This window comes from Lactuca sativa, chromosome 1 (assembly GCF_002870075.4).
Source record: "Lactuca sativa cultivar Salinas chromosome 1, Lsat_Salinas_v11, whole genome shotgun sequence".
Taxonomy (NCBI): Eukaryota; Viridiplantae; Streptophyta; class Magnoliopsida; order Asterales; family Asteraceae; genus Lactuca; species Lactuca sativa.
Window position 1 is genome coordinate 227,594,080 of NC_056623.2, and position 19,770 is coordinate 227,613,849.

Below are 19,770 nucleotides of genomic sequence, written 5' to 3' on the forward strand. Positions count from 1 at the left end.
GAAATATGTGAACACAGGCTACATTGTAACTTTTCAATTATATTTATGATGGTTGTATTTACTTTGAGCACTATTATACTCGTTGTTATGATACTACACATGAAGTCTGCAACCCCCAGACGTTTCCGCCATCCTTGGTTTGGGGGTGTGACATTGTACTCGACGAGTTTAGGTCAACATGGACTGTTGACTTTGACATTTGACTTTGACCAAGGGTTGACTGTTGAACTTATGGTGCATTTTGGGAAATTGGAAATTTACAAGCATGGTTCTATGGTGCATTTAGGTGGTGGAGTTGTACCGGCAATCCATGAGCTTGGGTTTATCTTCGAGTCGACAGTGCAAGGTGAGTTATCCTCACTATACCCAAGGATCTAAGGCACCAAGGCCGACCCTTTGAATTGTTATTTGGTTATGTTATGCTAGTATGATCTGTTAGATCGGTATCCTAGAGGGTAGGATGATATTGTGTGATATGTGCTATGACCTGTTAGTTCGGTATCCTAGAGGGTAGGATAATATTATGAGGTATGTGGTATGATATGTTAGATCAGTTGTTGTCTATAGAATGTTATGTGATTATCTGTTATATGTGCACATGGTTGTTTGGCGGTTGAGGCTTATCTGCTTTGTGCGAAAGCCAATAGGCCTAGGCATTCCAACCTGTTGGTTGTGGACCGTGAGTATTCCATCTCGAGGATGAGTAGACTCATAGTATGTGGGCATCCCAACCTGTTGGTTGTGGGCCTGGGGTATTCCATCCCAAGGATGATTAGACCTATAGTATGTTGGCATTCCAACCTGATGGTTGAGGGCCTGGGGTATTCCAACCCGATGGTTGACTGGACCCATAGTATTATGTTTATGATTATATGTGTATTATTGTGGGTATAGGTATTTTGGGGGAACTCGCTAAGCTTTCAGGCTTACAGTTTCAGTTTATTGTTTCAGGTACATCAGGGGATCGTGGCAAGGCGAAGGCATGATCGTACAGCTCCACATGATTTTTTTATGTTTCTGGGAAAACTCTGATATTATATATTTTGAAAACAAACTTTGTAATGATAAATGGTTTTAAATGTTTTGAAAAAGTTTTAATTTGACATGAAATTTTTGGGTGTGACAATAAATTTGAATGACATGAAATCCTTTGGTTTCTTATGTTTTGTTTCTACTTTATCCGTCAACAGGGACAAATTTATGCCTAGATCAAAAGTTTGCATATTCATGGGATACCCTTTTGGTTAAAAGGATTATAAAGTTCTTGATTTAGCAAAAGGCAGTCCATTATGGGAAGAAGCAATAAAAAAGGAGTTCGATGCCTTAAAAGCTAACAATACATGGGAAATTGTCAAGCTTCCTAAAGGAAAACGACCATATCATGCAAATGGGTATATAAAGTGAAGTATAAAGCAGATGGATCGATTGAGCGTTATAAAGCTCGATTGGTGGCTAAAGGTTTTACTTCAAAATAGGGGATAGATTACAATAAGACATTTTCAACTGTCATCAAATTCAATAGAATTTGAAGTTTAGTGGCATTGGATGTTAAAAAGAAGTGGAAAGTACACCAATTTGATGTAAATAATGCCTTTTTACATGGCGATTTACATGAAGAGGTGTCCATGAGGTTACCACCTGGAATGGATGGAACAAATTCTTCATTTGTATCCAAGCTCAACAAGTCCCTATATCGTTTGAAGCAAGCATCTCGCCAATGGTATGACAAACTCTCTTCATCTCTCTTAATTAGAGGTTTTCAAAGATCTTCAAATGACCATTCTCTTTCTATCAAGAAAGCTAATAACTCAATCATCATTGTGGCAGTTTATGTAGATGATGTTCTGGTTATAGGGAATAATGATAAAGAGATTTCTGATCTAAAACAATTTTTGGACAATCAGTTCAAAATCAAGGATTTAGGATCCATTAATTTTTTTTTGGGGTTATAATTTGTTGAAACAAAAGAAGGAATGATTGTTCACCAACAAAAATTTATCACAAATTTATTGGAGTATTACTTAGCCTCATGATGCTAAAATTACTCATTCTCCATTGCCTAGCAAACTCAAAGATTTATATGTCAAATCTGATCAACTCAAGGATCCTACATCATTTACAACTTAGTTTTTAAGTCAATTCAACAATAATCCTGATCAAAAGCACTTTGATGCAGCGATTCATGTTCTCAAGTATTTGAAAGGAACTTTATATCAAGGTGTTTTTCTTAATGACAAATCAGATTTCAAATTAGAAGCCTTCTATGATTCATATTGGGCCGCTTGCCCTACTACTCGAAGGTCTGTTAGTGTTTTTTTTTTTTTTTTTTTTTTTTTTTTTTTTTTTTTTTTTATCACAGTGGGAGGAAGTCCAATTTCGTGGAAATCAAAGAAACAAGCTACCATCTCTTTGTTTTCAGCAGAAGCTGAATATCGCTCTATGAGAAGGGTTTGTTCTGAGTTGGCCTGGTTAAGTCGTTTATTGACTGAATTTGAAGTTCCTAATATCACTCCTGTACCACGAGAGAACGAAACATATAGAAGTAGATTGCCATTTTATGCGTGAAAAACTTCAAGATGGTCTCATATCTTTGTCCCACATTTCCACTAAAGATCAACCTGCTGATGTTTTCACAAAGTCCTTATCTATCTTCATGTTATTTCCAAGCTTGGTCTCCTTACATGTCCACCAGCTTGGGGGGGGGGGGGGGGGGGGGGGGGGGGGGCTATTGGAGAATAAAAAGTCAACAAGTCAACCATTAGAGAAGTGACATGTCATTTAGTTTGTTAGAATCGTAATTAGTACGCAATGTTTTTCTGTTTAGTATATATTGATGTATTGTATTATTATTCAATAACGATGAAAAACACTTCTCTCAATTTTATCTCCCAATCAATTCATTTATCATCTTTCTACACTCTCTATAACCTTAATTTGGTCGCAAAATAGTTATATTAAAAAAAACTACAATTGAGTTGTTAGATTTTTGTTTAGATTCAACGTTACAAGGGGACGAAACCTCAACTAATAGGAGTCCAATATGACCTGAAATTTTAAACAAACAAATTTTGGACCATTTTGAAACCAACTTCAAAAAAAAAAAAAAAAAAAAAAAAAAAAAAAAAAAAAAACCCTCATGTATGCATAAAAAGAAGTATCACATGGAACGCATACACAAACACTCTGGAGATGGATCAGATTGCACACAAATTCCTACAAGTCAACGGGCTCAAGCTTCACGTGGCTGAGCTCGGCTCCGAGTCCTCGCCGGCGGTGATATTCCTTCACGGATTCCCGGAGATATGGTACACTTGGCGCCACCAGATGATTGCCGTCGCAAACGCCGGTTTCAGAGTCATTGCACCCGATTTCAGAGGATACGGACTGTCCGATTCTCCTGCAGAACCCGAGAAAGCCTCCTTCGACGACTTGATCAACGATACTGCCTCTATCCTTGATTCTCTCGCCATTTCCAAGGTATACTGTTTTTAAACTTCATGATTCTACCTACACACAGTTGATCGATAGAAAATCTCGGCTCTAATCTTATGTTAAACTCCAAAAAGAATCACAGATGCATTTAATTTCTTCGATAATTTGATATGATTTAATTTAAGGGGCTAGGTCAAATTGTTTGTTAGTACATTGTATATAAGTTCATATGTCTGCGTTGACTCCTTACAACTGAAACTAGATTAAACATATGAAATGATTAAATTTTGTGAAATTGATTGACAAAACGCCCCAAGGACTTGACTTTCACAGAATTCACATGACACTAACCTACATTGATCATAATTGTTTGAACATTGTTAGGTATTCGTAATTGCTAAAGATTTTGGAGCAATGGTTGCTTACCCATTCGCCCTTCTCCACCCACACAAAGTTGCGGGAATTATAGCACTCGGCTTGCCCTTTATGCCTCCAGGTGCCTTCACGCATCATTTTGTCCTCCCAGAAGGCTTATATGTCCGAAGATGGCAGGTAAACATTATGCCCTCTTCATTCACATCTATCAAACTATGATTTCCATTCTTCTCATCATTAAAATAGTCCGAGAAAGATTGTCCACTCTCAGAAAGAAAAGATTTTGAGACTGTTATTGCAATTTTGATTAGGAACCCGGAAGAGCTGAAGCTGATTTTGGTCGATTTGATGTTAAAACAGTAGTGAGAAACATTTACATCTTGTTTTCGCAAAGTGAAATGCCAATAGCGAATGAAAACGAGGAGATAATGGATTTGGTCAAACCGTTGACTCGTCTACCATCTTGGTTGACCGAAGAGGATCTTTCGGTTTATGTGGATTTGTATGAAAAGTCTGGATTTCGAACCGCTCTCCAAGTTCCCTATAGGTAATTAACTGGATCTACCCACGGCCCATGGGTAACTGCAATTAATAGCAACGTATAATATCCTAATAATAATAATAAAAAAAAAAGTTTAAAGTTGATAGTTATAATTTGGTAGCTTTTACAAGCTACAATTCCTAAACTAAAAGAAAATTGAAAGTACAATTTTGTAATATTGTAATACCAAGAAAACAAAGGTACGTTGTTATTTCTTGCATTTAGCAGATAAATGCATGGAAATGATATCTTAGTTCCATATCTTGTTAATCGTTGTTGCAGATCATTGCAAATGGTTGGATCCACAGTACAAGATCCTAAAATCGAAGCTCAAACATTGTTAATTATAGGCGAGGAAGATTATGCGTTTAAAATTCCTGGATTGGATGAATACGTAAAGAGTGGGGAGGTGAAGAAGTATGTACCGAATCAAGAAACAATATATGTGCCCGGTGGATCTCATTTTGTTCACGAGCAATTCCCTGACCACGTGAACGAATGCATCCTCACTTTCCTTGATAACAACAAGCATCTTGTGGTAGTTTAGCTCATTTGCATAAGTAAAATTACAAAAGAACCCCTTACAAGTGTTTGTTGTTATTGTAGGTACACCGAATACATTTGTATCGTGTATTTGTCTATGGTTTTTTAATCAAGTTAAATGGGTGGGTTTTTTTCTTTCTTTTGGTACAAATTATGAAAAAACTTATATAATTTTTTAGAACTACTCGTACTATAAAGGGGGTGAAAACCCACACCGCTTAAGTGTGGGGTTGCCTCGGGACGATGTGGGTGTGGGTGCGGGCGCATACATTGCCCATTGGCCAATAGATTGTTATTTTAGTTAAGGGCAGGTCCTTTTAAACAAATATAATCTATTAGCTTAGATCGTCTCCAACCTCACTCAAATTTATAGAGTTACTTTGTATTTTGTAGGGATGGAAACGAACCGAACAAATATGAACGAGGGTTGTTCATGTTCGTTCGTTTAATTCTTTTAAGTTAGCTGAATAAACGAGCGAACACAAACGAATAAACAAATGAGTTTTCTTGTTCATGTTTGTTTAAAAAATTACATTGTTCATGTTCGTTCGTTTATGTTCGTGAACATACTAAACGAACATAACAAATATAAATGAATGGAGATAAACAAACATAATTGAACATACATGAACATAAACAAACATAAAATATACTATTGTAATCAAATCAAACATAATTGAACATATATGAACATAAAAGAAACTTAAAATGAATAAACATAAACGAACGTAAACGACAAACATAAACGAACGTTCACAAGATCATTTTCATGTTCGTTCATTTAACTAAACGAACGAGCATTTATGTTGTGTTCGTTTATTTATTAAATAAACAAACTTTCTACCGAACGGTTTACGAAAAGTTCGTTGAACGTCCAATTCATCATTTATATAGCTATTAATTTATATAAAATATAAAGTTTGTGCTCTGCAACCCTACTCTATATATATATATATATATATATATATATATATATATATATATATATATATATATATATATATATATATATATATATTAAAGTTGGACAATCCTTAGGAATAGTGACTTCATGCTAATTTGCACCAAGATATTGTTACTCCGGTTACCCTCCCGGTTAGTTTGACCCTCCACTGTGTATCCTTTATCTCACCGCCCTTCTTCTCCAATCATATTCAATCGCCGACCCAGCTGCTTCTACAGCCTTTTCATAAGACCGCTTTCTCCACCGCCTTATCTCATCTATTCGTTTTTCCTCTCACCGCCTCCTTCACATTTGGGCTCAATGTTGTAACGGTGTTGTAGGGGAGCTGGTCAGAGCGGCGGCAAACCGTACCGCTAAGACCATCGTCACCCTATACGCCGTCAGCCACCACCACCGGTCCACCACCATATCAACCGTCTCTCTTCAAGATTCGTCCACCGCGTCATCCATACCTTGAATTTTGTAGTTCCTATTTTGATGAAGACCTATCAACCCTATTCCTATTCCTTAACGTGTTTCTTCATTCTGTTACTATGTTCTCAGGTTTATGGTTCGATTTGAGTTATATTGTTGATTTAGGGTTCGAACTCTCCTACGATGCTAGGGCTCCAATGGGTCGACCGATGTTATGATCAACCGATGATTGCCTCCAAAATTTGAGTCACGATTTCTCAGTCAGTGGCATACATAGGAGCCTGTTAAGGTGAACCTGTGGTCGATTCGTATAGAAGAGGTATGTATTCTATGATTTTTTTTTGTTTTCTACAAACGTGTTTCAGGGTTCTATTATGATGCCGAGAAGAACAGTCATCAACCATGGTAACCTCCCCATCCCATCCAGTATAACCCAACGTCTCATCTCGATCCTTCCTCATTACTCTATCCCAACAAGGGTTAGGGTATCATCGCATGAATACGTAGTTACAACATCGCCTGAACTCGTAATTCATAGTAAGGGGTTAGAGTATCATTGCATGAATACGTAGTTACAACATCGCCTGAACTCGTAATTCATCACCTACAGGTTATGAGCCTGCTGGTGTTTCCATGGGGTTGTCTATAATAGTCGGTGGTCGCCATCTATACTCTGGTAGATGACTACATCTCCAAATTGTCAGACAAGGTTATAGTATCTTTCATCCTACATCACCGATTCATCATCACCTATCTATCCTCACCTAATTATCATCACCTATCTCTCATCATTTTATTTCACATCAACTATCTCATCTACCCATGTTTTACCCAACACATTTTGTATATATAAAATACGTATACAGTTTAAATCATTTAAAACATGTATAAAAACGTTCATCTAGCATAGACAGCAAGTATTCAGATAATATGCACACATAGCACGTAGTTTATATAAAACACTTCATATCTATGTGTAAGATGAAAGTAACTATGCACTCACCTGATTAGGTGGTGAATCGATACTCGGACAGCACTTCGGTATCTCAAAACAATTTTCCCTTGACAAAACAACGGGTTTTTCGCAAAAACCGGGCTTCGCTGGAGCAGCGTTCCCGAGCCGAAAGGCTCTTTTCTCAGGACTCCGGGAGCCTTGGGGCTTCCTTCGGGTGCTAGGGGGTTTACCTAGGCTTTTAAGGGGGTTAGGGGCTAGAGAGAGAGAGTCTAGAGAGAGAAAGAATGGTTTGGAAAGGTGTGAGAATGAATGGAACCCGGCACCTCTATTTATAGTGTTGAATCATGGAAGTGACCCTCTTGAACTTAGCTACCACAACCACATCAGCACCCTAAGTCAGCTACCGCAGTCATTAGCTAGATTACTTTATTTGTCTTTTGTGTAATACACTCTATTATCATGTATGCCTTGCATGGCTGCTTATAAAGTTGTAATCTAGTGTAGTTCTATGTCTCTATAAATAGAGACGTATTCTTGTGTAATGTTTACCTCTCCTATTCACTGATAACTTATGCATTTCATCTGAATACAAATTTTAAAGTTATCATTCTATCACTCTTCAATCTCCACTTCTTACTTAAACATATCTGATTATAATCACTCTTCGGAGCAAGTCCTTGAGACTTATTCACTAAGTTTGATCTCACTTACTAACATTGGTTTGAATGCATTCCAAGTTATGAATCAACTTACGTATATTCTTGATATAACAATTGTTGTCATTTACATTACTTTACTTTCTGCATCTAACTCGCTAACTTCTAACTATTAATATTATTGTTGAGCTAACAGATCCTTCGAGATTAACTATTCCGCTATATACTAGTTCTAACCATCTTGTTCAAGTGTGTCTCAAAGTTTTTCTCTCAACAATTGGTATCAGAGCCATAGTGGTTGCTTTTCGAAAATCGGAACTCTGATTTTTCAAAGAGCCCTCTATATCACTGAAGCTCATCTCTATACAAAAATTTCAAATGGCACAATCATTATCACTAAATGTTTCCAACAGTGTTGGTGGTTCTAATCGAGCCCCAATACTGGTTGCAAATGAGTATCATCACTGGTCTCAAAGGATGGAAAGGTATCTCAGACGACTTGGTAGAGATGTCTGGAGATCTATTAGAAGAAGGACCCCATGTTCCAGTCTTTACCCCTGTCCAAACTGCTTGAGCCACAGCAAGGCTTGGAGGAGGTCAACCAGCCTTAAATCGTCCCACAAAAGATGATCTAGACAAGATGGAAAGTGATGCTATTGCCTTTTATGAAATATCTTGTGGAGTTGCTCCTGAAAACTTCGACATCATCATAAATTGCAAATCAGCAAAGGAGATTTGGGATGTTCTCAAAAACTTGTACGAAGGTCCAGAGCAGGCTCAAGACAAAAAGCTTACTACAGCACTCAACGAATTCAATAACTTCAAAGCCCACTCCGGTGAAAGTTTGGAAGACTCATTTAAAAGGTTCAATTTGATTGTCACAAAACTATCCAATGCGGGTACCATCCGCAGCAATCATGAAACAAATCTGCAGTTTCTTAATGGCTTAGGAAGACACTGGACAATAGCCAAAATGATTATACAAGGCGACAGGAAGATTCACTCCTTATCTCTCTATAAGCTTTATGGAGAATTGCAAGCTCAAGAGTCCACTGTACTCAAGGACTCTTCAGACTTCGGAGGACCACTCGCATTAGTAGCCCAATCACCTCACACTCAAACCTATCCCACCTCGTATGATTCTCCACTGCAGTCATATGAAGCTGACTCATAATATGACGATGAAGAAGAGTTTCAAAATGCCATTGCTCTTATCAGTCAGAAATTCAATCGCTTACCACCTTCATTTCGCAAAAACCAACAATTCAACCGACCACCTTTTACCCGCAACTTTCAAAACAATTACTTTCGTTCCACTAAAAACCCTCTCCCTTCACCGCAGTCTCAGCAGACTCAGTCCAAAGAAGTACCACCGCAATCCCAATCAATTGACTCCGGTACCTCTATAGAAGACAAGAGTGACGTCATCATATGTCACAAGTGCAATAAGGAAAACCATTTTGCCAAAGATTGCAAGGCAAACATAGTAAAAGATAAAGCCTTCTATCTTCGAATGGCTCAAGAACTGGAAGATAAAGAAAAGGGAAAGGCCTACGTTGCTCAAGTGAAGAGGAATCATCAAGTGTGGTCATCAGGAGACGAAGATGAAAATGTTATTAGCAAAGGGAAAGGCAAAATCTGTATGATAGCAACTGCTGATGAAGACAGCTCAACCAATCTAAAAAAGAACCATTGCTATATGGATAAAGATGGAACTCTCAGCATTGTGGAATAGGTAAAACTCATGATTCGAACTTTAAATTACAACATGCATGATTGTCAACCTTTCATAGACACACTCAATGACACTTGTGCTGCCGTCCTTACAGACTATAATAAAGCCCTAGATGAGAAGAACATCGATTCGCAGGAGATGTTCATTGTTAGAGGACGTTTGGACAATAAGAGACTCAAAATGGCAATGTTAGACAAGGGTTTAATGCTAGAATTCTTAGTGAAACCCAATTAGAGATAGCCTTAAATCAGAGAGATCTAGCACAAAATGAAATTGTACGTTTAAATCTATTAATTGAAAAGCTGTTTAATGAAACTGAGGCCATTGAGAATCTTGTTAATAATGGGAATGTTGATAACACTTTTAACTGGGGTTGGTCCAATGGTTACCCAACCGTAACAGAGTCATCACCTCGGTTCACACCGGAACGTCCCTATGTCCCACCAGACCGCAACTTCTTGTTTCCAGTCAATGACAAAACTTTTCCTAAGGATATCCAAGCCCACCTTGGAAAACTTCATGATCTGAGTAATAATTGTGTTATAAAATAAATTCTCCCTGAATCTTCTACTCATGTTAACAACACAGATTTTCAGACATCATCCGTAGTCGGTGAGGAAATTGTTATTGAAAGTCCTGAAGTCTCTTTAGACTTCCCATCCTTACAGTCTGATCGCAGTGTCTCTGACTGCAGTCACATACCGCAATCTGTCTAATTATCTAATATCAATTGTTCCAAAGAAGTATTCACCAAGACTTACTCTGCGGTAGTCCAAAGCACTACTCCACTGATCGAAGTCAAGAGTTCTGTGACCATTGAGCCAATTAATCATGAATTACCAATAAAAAATTTTGAATTTGGTCAATGTTCTCAAAGTCCTAACTTCTCAAGTTCGGATGAATCGAGTCACTATTTTTCAAAATCCTCAAGAGATTCTAGGAAACCGCAATTAAATATCATTGACTGCGGTTCTCCTAAGACCGAAGCAAAAAAAGAGTTTTTAAAGAAGAATTTCTCTCTCGAGGCAAGCAACGAGAAATTTGCTCAAAAGTTAAGAAATCTGTGAAATGTTCTAAGTCAAAAAGTCCTGAGAAGTTTACTTTTTCAAATTATCATTTCAAGAAAACTGTTTCCAAGAAAACAAAAAGAAAGGAGTTCATTGTTTCTGACAATACTCAAAAAATATCCAAACATGAGGATACGTCTTTTCGTTCAAATGGATTTCAAATCTATTCTATCAATGACCCAAAATGGAAAGGTATCTTACCTACTCCAACCTTTTCAATGTCAAAATCTCAAAAATGGAAAGGAATTTTGCCAACTCCAACACTCAAAAGGTTATCTCAAATGTTTAAGAAATCACATCACAAAAGCTTTGCATGTGTCTTCACATCTGCCAGACCGACACAAAACACCTTTTCAAAACACACAAACAAAAGGGTCAAATCTGACAATCCTCGGAATGAACAAAAACATACTTTTTCTTCAAAACCTCAGACCAAGTCAAATGTCAGGGAAAATGAAAAAAAGTTCTCTTGTCAAGGTCAATGTAAAAGAATTCAAAGAACTTCCAACACCTAGGATTTCAGGGTCAATCCTAATCTCTCCAAAAGTACTCGTAATTACTCACAATCTCACAAAACTCCAAAGAACTTCAAACACCTGGGACTAGGCTTGAAAGTTGACTTGAAACCTGTCCCTGCCACCTCGCATCATGCATCGATTAACACATCGTATGTGACCCCGGGCTCCAAACTCACTTGGGTGCCCAAAGTAACCACTTAGTTTTTGTAGGCTTTGTGCAAGGAGGATCAAGAAGAAGAATGGTTAATCAACAGTGCCTGCTCCTTGCACATGACCGGAAGGGTAGAGTACCTTGGGGACTTCAGGCCTATATGCAATGGTGGAAATGTCACTTTTGGAAACAATGCAAATGGCATCATACGAGGCTACGTTGTTCTCACCACGGGGAACTTTTCCATTCAGAAGGTTGCTTCTGTAGAAAGCCTAAAACACAATCTCATCAGTGTTGGCCAACTATGTAAAGCAGGCCATCGAGTGGAGTTTGATGATCAATTCTGTTACATAATGACAAGAGACAGAAGCACTTGCTTAATCAAGTCACGCTCCGAAGGCACAATGTATCCTCTGGATATCTCTCTCATCATTGGTAAACTGCAGCTATGTTTTCTTTCTAAAGTTGTATCCGAAGTCAGTTGGCTATGGCACCGCAAGCTAGCTCATCTCAACTTCAGATACATAACCAATCTGGTCACTGGAGAACTTGTCCGCGGTCTCCCTATTCTCAAATTCAGCAACGATACTCTTTGTCCAACTTGTGAATGTGGAAAACAAGTCAAAGCAAGTCACCCTCTGATAATGGATTCGTCTATTTCAGAACCACTGGAATTATTGCACATTGATCTTTGCGGTCCTTCAACTGTAGCTAGTCTCCACCACAAGAAATACATATTGGTTATTGTTGATGACTTCAGTCGCTTCACATGGGTCTTCTTCCTCAGACTCAAATCTGAAATACCGCAGATTCTCATAAACTTCATCAAAGAAATAGAACTTCAGATCAAGCTTCCAGTCAGACGCATCCGCAGTGATAATGGAACCGAGTTCACTAATCATCTTCTCAACAGTTTCTTGGTGTCCAAGGGTATTTCTCACAACTTCTCAGCATCCTACACTCCGCAACAAAATGGTGTCGTAGAAAGAAGAAACCGCACATTAGTAGAAGCAGCCAGATCCATGCTTAACTTCGCCCACCTTCCTCTCTACTTCTGGGCTGAAGCTGTAGCAACTGCATGCTTTGTCCAAAACCGAAGCGTTGTATGCAAACGTCTCAACAAAACACCATACGAAGGTCTTAACAACCGCAAGCCGAATGTTCGTTTCTTTCATATTTTTGGGTGTAGATACTTCGTGATCAACAGAGATCAGCATAATAAATTTGCACCTAAGTCTGATGAAGGCATCTTCCTTGGTTACTCCACTAACAAGGTTGCTTATCAAGTGCTTATTAGGCGTACAAGGCTGATCATTGAAAGCTTCGATGTGAAATTCGATGATTCTCACATCCGTGATGCCCCTTCATCCACTGAAACCACCACAATCATGGAATGTGACATTCCTGCCTCTTCTAGTCCTTTAAATCTAGTAGAAGTCAATTATGATGATCTCTTCGAACCTGTTGAAATGGCAAAACTATCCGAAGTTCTTGTGTCTCCAGCAGCTTAACAACAACATGCTGACATTTCTGGACCATCTCCATTCGAAGCAGTATATCTCAATACTTCCACCTCTCCGGTTGAGGGGGAAAGCTCTACTCCAGATCTAGCCGCAACCATTGAGGTTCCAGTACTTGATGTTGTTCAAATTCCTGACCACAGAGAAGCATTACCATCAAACGTATCTTCAGATTCGGATGATGAACTCATAGAGAATATTGACACTAGAACCGATCCAAGAATTGTCACTCTCTCATCCACGGTCCAGGGGGAACTCTCTCAGGTTCCAGATAGACCCCCTTCAACAATCCAGGGGGAACCTATCAAAGAAAATGTCTCTCTCACTCCAACAAATCAGGATGACTCAGCAGGCTGTTCTCAAATTCAAGGGGAACTTCCTCCCCACTTCGAAACAACCTCTGATATTGAAAACATTCCTTCAACCGCAGCTGCTGATCATCTGATGCCTCGTCTACATGTATGGACGAAGGATCACCCACCAGGACAAATTATTGGTAATCCGTCCGCAACTATCCAAACTCAATCTGCCAAAGATTTATCTGATCATTGTCACTATGCAACATTTATGTCCGCAGTCAAGCCTCGATCTATCAAAGAAGCTTTATTGGAACCAGATTGGATTTCTGCAATGCAAGAAGAACTGGAAGAATTTAAAAGTGTTATGTATTTTAGTGTTGCGTCTTGGGCCTTTTGGTTTTGTAATCGGGTTTGGCTTGTCCATCCGTAGTTATCTAGAATAGTTTCCTTTTATCTAGATAAGTTGTTAGGGTTTTAATATAAATATATGCATGCATGTATGCGTATAATAGAGAATAGTCGATTACGTTGATTCTTGTAACCCTATAATACCTCTACAGATTGAAGTTCTTTATCGAGCTCTTCTGGGGTATCTTTGCATTAATCATTCGACATATTCAGTGCAATACTTGTGTTCTTCATTACGTTCTTATTTATATTTTGCTTAGAATCATACGATCCTGATAGAACATTATTCTAACAATTGGTATCAGAGAAGGAGATTGTGTGATCAATACACTTTACTTCTGTATTCACAAATCTTTAGGGTTTCCGCTTTTATCGAAGTCGTCGTCTTCTTAACGACGACTACTCAGTTTTTGATAAAACCCTAATCTCAAGTTTACAGGTAAGATTCTAGCAGCTCACCATGTCTCACGACGATACGCATACAAACCCAATTAACATCTCAAACAACATCGGATCTACAATTAGAGTTCCCATACTCTACACTCAAGACTACGAAGTATGGGCTCCTCACTTTGAAGATTACGTGGTTGGATCTGAAGATAATGGCTATCTCATCGGGGAAGCTATCATTCTTGGACCGTTTGTGCATTCAGAAACAAACACAATCGTCAAGACACAGAAGGATTACAACAAGTTGGTGACAGATGTTCAGAAGATGCCACAAGATGAGAAGGACAAGATCCTGTGTAATGTTAAAGCCATGCGAATGATAAGATTCGCCTTACAATATGACACTTTTCGGCTTGTAGGCTCATGCACAACTGCTAAGGAGATCTGGGATAGGTTGAAGGAACTTTACTCAACTGATGAAGATCTGGAACACTCCATTCAAACTCTGTTGCTGTCAGAATTTGGAGTTTTTGAACAGAAACCTGAAGAGAAGCTCATTCAGACCTTTGATCGGTTCAATTATCTTTTAAGTAAGATGATCAAGCATGGAATTGAGAGGAAGCTGATCGAGCAGAAAGTTACATTCATGAACGGGCTCAGACCAGAATGGATGGTTGTGGTTTCCACTGTGAAGGCGCATGAACAGTTCAAATCCTACTCACTGGCGAAACTAGTTGGGATACTAAAGTCACATGAAACTGTTGTAACTAAGGAGGTGAAAGTGGTCTCTGGCATGGGATCGCTGACTCTTGTCTCTAAAGGAAAAAGTGATGTTGAGGAAGAAGAAGAGTCAGACATGTCAGAATGTGATCTTACAAGTGAGGAGTATGCTTTAATGATAACAAATCCAAAGAAATTCGCAAGAAGAAAATTTCCCACCAATAAGAACCGAAATTGGCAGGGAAGTTATAGTTCTGAGAAAACAAAAGATGAACCGAAAGTCTCTTCTCAAAAGGTGGAAGAGAAATAGGAAAACAAGCTTGCAGGAGACTCTGGATACGACTGCAACTATTGTCACGGCAAGAACCACTTTGCCAAAGATTGCATGTTAAGAAAGATGGCTGAGAAGAGAGAGGGTGAAGATGATGAAGCGTACTACATGCGTAAACTAGAAGAAGTCAAGAAGAAAAAGGCTTCCAACAGCTCGATGAATGCACTAATTGTACGAGAAAATGCAGGGGAAGATGAGTTCGGTGGTGTAGAAGTCTGGTCAACAGATTCTAAAGACGAAGAGGTTAGAAGACCCACTCATGGAAAGGCGCTTGTGGCAAAGAATGAAGGTTCTGGTGGAAAATGCTTTATCGTCACTAATGGTCCATCAACCGAAAGTGCAGACACAGAACCGAACCTGACAGAAAACAAGTGTTTTGCAGCCAAGCCGGTGAGTGAGAAGATCAACGACTGCGATTGATTGATCAAAAAGGTACATTCTATCCTTGAATCTCTTAAAATTCCCAAAATTGAATATCTAGAAGAATTAAATGAACTAAATTCTAAATTTTCCAACCTAAGTAGTAGCCTCATGCAAACCCGCTTAGCAAACTCTAACCTAACTGACCAAATCGGCAGGGTGTCTTCAAAAAGTGAGGAGAGGAGGATCTGGATTGAGCAGAAGGAAGCAGAGTTAGTTAGGGCTAAGGATGAGAGTATTTATTTGCAAAGAGACAATTTAAATTTGTTAAAACAAAGAAATGTTTTCTGTTTAATTGCTAAGCGTCTTTATACTAATATTGCTCAATTACATCTAAATTGTGAAATTGGAAAGAAAATACATAAAATGATTTTGCCCTTCCTTGAATTTAAGGAAGATGAGGTTATTGCAGAGTGTGAATCAGAACTATCCTCTGAAGAAACATCCATGTCGTATAGGCTAGGTTTAGATAAGATAGAAAATTTCATCGATTCTAAGGAACTATACAAACATTGGATGAGTCAAATGCCAAAATTGTTAAAGATAATAAAATAAACTCAGATAATTCATCTGAATTTGATGCGGAGAGTGAAATGAGTGAAATATCAGTAGAGGACGTTGTTGATTGTTCTAAGTTTGTGAAAAATGAAACCCAGAGCGAAAAACCTTTTATTTCAGAAAATTCGGTTGAGTTTGCTCGTCTGTCAAAGGAACAGAAACCGAAACTCAAAGAAAAAGCCTTGGTCTATCAAAAGGTACAGACCGTGCCAAATCAGGTATATGCTGTGACTGGAGTCACTCAAAGACAAACAGCAGAATTAAGGATAATAGTTGACGAGGATAACGCTGAGGGATGTGAAGACTATTTCTGGTCTGCTCCCATTGATAATGCATATGAAACCGTGGGATTGTCTGAGAAAACCACATGGAGAGTCAAAGGACGATACATACCAGAACCCATCAATAAACCTTCCAGTTTCGATATTCCCAGAACAAGCGGAACTAAAGATGTTCCTGAAGAATCGTTAGTTGAACCTGATGTTCCAATCGAGAGGAAAGAACCGAAAGGTCCACTCAAGAGACAGGAAGCACCGGAAGTTCAAACTAAGGAAAGTACCGAAACCAAAATGGAAGATAAGACAACTGCAACTCAGAAGGAGAAACCACAGGCCAGAAGCTAGCTGAACAGAAAAGACTCAGAAATCAAAGATATGCCTCGAATCTGAATGAACGGAAAAGGCATTAGAATTCTCAAAATCCTAACTATGAGCCTTCTAGGAAAGAATCCATGGATAAAGGAAAGGAAAAGTCAAAGGAAAATTTCAGTCCAAATTCCTATTATTCCAAATCCCAAAACCAAAAGTCAAGTCTCGGTTCTCAACCCAAGTTCGGTTCTCAACCCAGTTTCGGTCATCAACCCAGTTTCGGTCCACGACCCAAGTTCGGTCCTAAACCCAGATTCGGCTCTCGATCCAGATTCGGTCCTAAAACCAGTTTCGGTCCCAATTCTAGACATGGATCCTCTAGATCCCAAGATAAAACAAATTCCTTAAAGTACATCAAAGGAAAAGGAAAGTTGTTATCAGACTCTGAGAATGAAAATAAGAGATCCTCCACTAAACCTAGGAATCCAACGAAAAACACTAAATCATCTAAAGAAACACCAAAAGATACATTAAGATTTAAAGAAGATAAAACAAAAATCAAGGTGTTTACCATCAAAAGAAAAGATCAAACGACTCTTGTTAAACGAACTTATTTAGTTGATGCTTCTATTGTTATTCCTTTCTCTGTGAAAAACTCACCAGGACCCAAGAAACTTTTGGTTCCTAAATCTGCTTAAATTTGCAGGTAATCAGTGACGAGCAATTTGACGACGAATGGTATATAGACAGTGGCTGCTCGCATCACATGACAGGGAGAAAGGAGGAATTAAGGGAATTTCGGTCTCTAAAAGATGGTGGATCGGTGAAGTTTGGAAACAATTCCTATGGAACAATCAAAGGATATGGGATGATAACTAATGGAGACTTCTCCATCAGAAAGGTGGCTTATGTAGAGGGATTGCAGTACAACCTCATCAGTGTATCACAATTAGTTGTGGGCACAGGCTTGAAGGTATCATTTGATGATGAAGGATCTGAGATAATAGAAAAACAAACCAAGAAAGTTCTGCTGAAATCTGCACGAAAAGGAGAAATGTATCCTCTGAATCTTAATCTTATTCGGGGGACACCAGCTATCTGTCTGCTTTCAAAGGCAAACACTGATGAAAGTTGGCTTTGGCATCGACGTCTATCTCACCTGAACTTCAAAATCAACAAATTAGTGAGTGGTGATCACGTTCGAGGTCTTCCTCTTCTCAAGTTTGATAAGGAGCATTTGTGTGCAGCATGTGAGATGGGTAAGCAGAGCAGAAAAAGCCACCCTACACGCATTAATACTAAGATAATGGAAGCACTTGAACTGTTACATATCGACTTGTGTGGACCTTCTGCTATAGAGAGTATCGGTGGAAGTAAGTATATTCTGGTTATTATAGATGATTTTTCACGCTTCACGTGGGTTTTCTTTCTTAAACAGAAATCAGATGCAACTCCCAAGCTGAAGATGTTCATCAAGCAAGTGGAAGTTCAATTAAAGAAGACAGTGAGAAACATCAGAAGTGACAATGGGCTGGAATTCAAAAACAAGGATTTCGAAGACTTTCTGGCTGATAAGGGGATAACACACAATTTTCGGCCCCTTATACACCACAACAAAACAGGATTGTTGAAAGACGAAACCGATCATTGTGTGAAGCAGCAAGAACCATGCTCAGTTATGCCTCACTACCTCTATACTTTTGGGCTGATGCCATTGCTGCTGCCTGTTATACTCAAAATCGGTCCTTGCTCAACAAGAGATTCTCGATAACTCCTTATGAGATCTTAAACAATCGGAAACCAAACGTCAAGTTTTTCCACATTTTCAGTTCCAGGTGCTTTATCTTTAATTCTAAAGAAAACCGAAATAAGTTTGATGTTAAAGCCGATGAGGGGATCTTTCTGGGTTACTCTCTGTCATCAAAAGCATACCGGGTGTTGAACAAGTGTTCTAAAAGAATAGAAGAAACTTATTATGTCACCTTTGACGACAATTACATGAAGAAAGTTCAAAGAACAGAAGATGCTTCAGGAGACATCTTTCCGGAATCTGGATAGGTCTCGGTTCCAATATCTAACCTGTTTGATGAATACATTCGTTTATTTGATGAACCAGAAAAGGCAATACATTCGGAGGCAACAGCACCAGACAACAAAGTAGATAATCTGAAGAAAGTCATAGATGAAGCTGCCAAATCAATGGAAAACGAAACACCTACTCCTAAACCATCACCTAGTACCTCAAACACCAATTCAACGTTCCAGGGGGAGAACTCTACCACTTTCAAACCATCTGAAGTTCCTGTTGAGGGGGAGAATCCCAATTCCGCCCCAATATCTACTAGTTCAACTGATACTCAAACAACTGAACCGAAATCAACAAGTGATAGTCCAATCGAGGGGGAGATACCCAATGCCGATTCTGCTGAAAACAAAGACTTCACTTCGCCAGTCAAGGGGGAGAAGGAGAAAACAAGTGACAGTTCTACTGACGAAGGTGAAAGGGATCAGTCAAATGTTGAAGTTGAAGTTGAAGTTGAAGCAGAACTAAATCCAGAATATGATCCAATCTATCCTCCGCTAACAAAATGGACAAAAGACCATCCCAAAGAGCAAATTATTGGTGAATCCTCCGAAAGTGTTCTTACTAGATCTCAGCTGAAGGCGAAACAAACAACATTATTCTCTAAAGTGGAATTTTGTATGTTTAACTCGTTTATCTCCAAAATAGAGCCGAAAACCGTAAATGTTGCACTTGATCATTCTGATTGGGTTCAAGAAATGCAGGATGAGCTCAATGAATTCGAACAAAACAGAGTTTGGAGATTGATTCCTACACCGAAAGATGCCTCTGTTGTCGACTTGAAATGGGTGTTTAGGAATAAGCTGGACAAAGAAGGGAATGTCATTCGTAACAAGGCTCGGTTGGTTGTAAAAGGCTATTGTCAAGAAGAAGGGATTGATTATGAAGAAACTTTTGCTCCTGTGGCAAGGTTAGAGTCTGTTCGAATTTTTCTAGCATATGCCGCTCACAAGAACTTTGAAGTTTTCCAAATGGATGTCAAATGTGCATTCTTGAATGGAGAATTAGATGAAACTGTCTATGTTGAGCAACCACCTGGTTTTGTGAATGAAAAATACCCGGATCATTGCTATGTGTTGGATAAAGCGGTCTATGGGCTAAAG

At 38.7% G+C, this 19,770-nt stretch overlaps 1 protein-coding gene across 1 annotated transcript; it reads left to right on the forward strand.

Moving 5' to 3' along the window:
• Positions 1-3,169: 3,169 nt before the first annotated feature.
• Positions 3,170-5,026, forward strand: LOC111881364 (uncharacterized). Its single transcript, XM_023877757.3, has 4 exons — positions 3,170-3,477; positions 3,817-3,984; positions 4,119-4,354; positions 4,631-5,026. The coding sequence occupies exons 1-4, from the start codon at positions 3,190-3,192 to the stop codon at positions 4,893-4,895; spliced, it is 957 nt and encodes a 318-aa protein (XP_023733525.1). The 5' UTR covers positions 3,170-3,189; the 3' UTR covers positions 4,896-5,026.
• Positions 5,027-19,770: the final 14,744 nt, after the last annotated feature.

What these genes read in the sequence shown, in the direction of transcription:
- LOC111881364 (XM_023877757.3), top strand. Translation starts at nt 3,190, where the DNA reads ATGGATCAGATTGCACACAAATTCCTACAAGTCAACGGGCTCAAGCTT. An exon ending in TATATGTCCGAAGATGGCAG is followed by an intron (nt 3,985 to 4,118) that starts GTAAACATTATG and finishes AATTTTGATTAG; the next exon opens with GAACCCGGAAGAGCTGAAGC. An exon ending in GCTCTCCAAGTTCCCTATAG is followed by an intron (nt 4,355 to 4,630) that starts GTAATTAACTGG and finishes TCGTTGTTGCAG; the next exon opens with ATCATTGCAAATGGTTGGAT.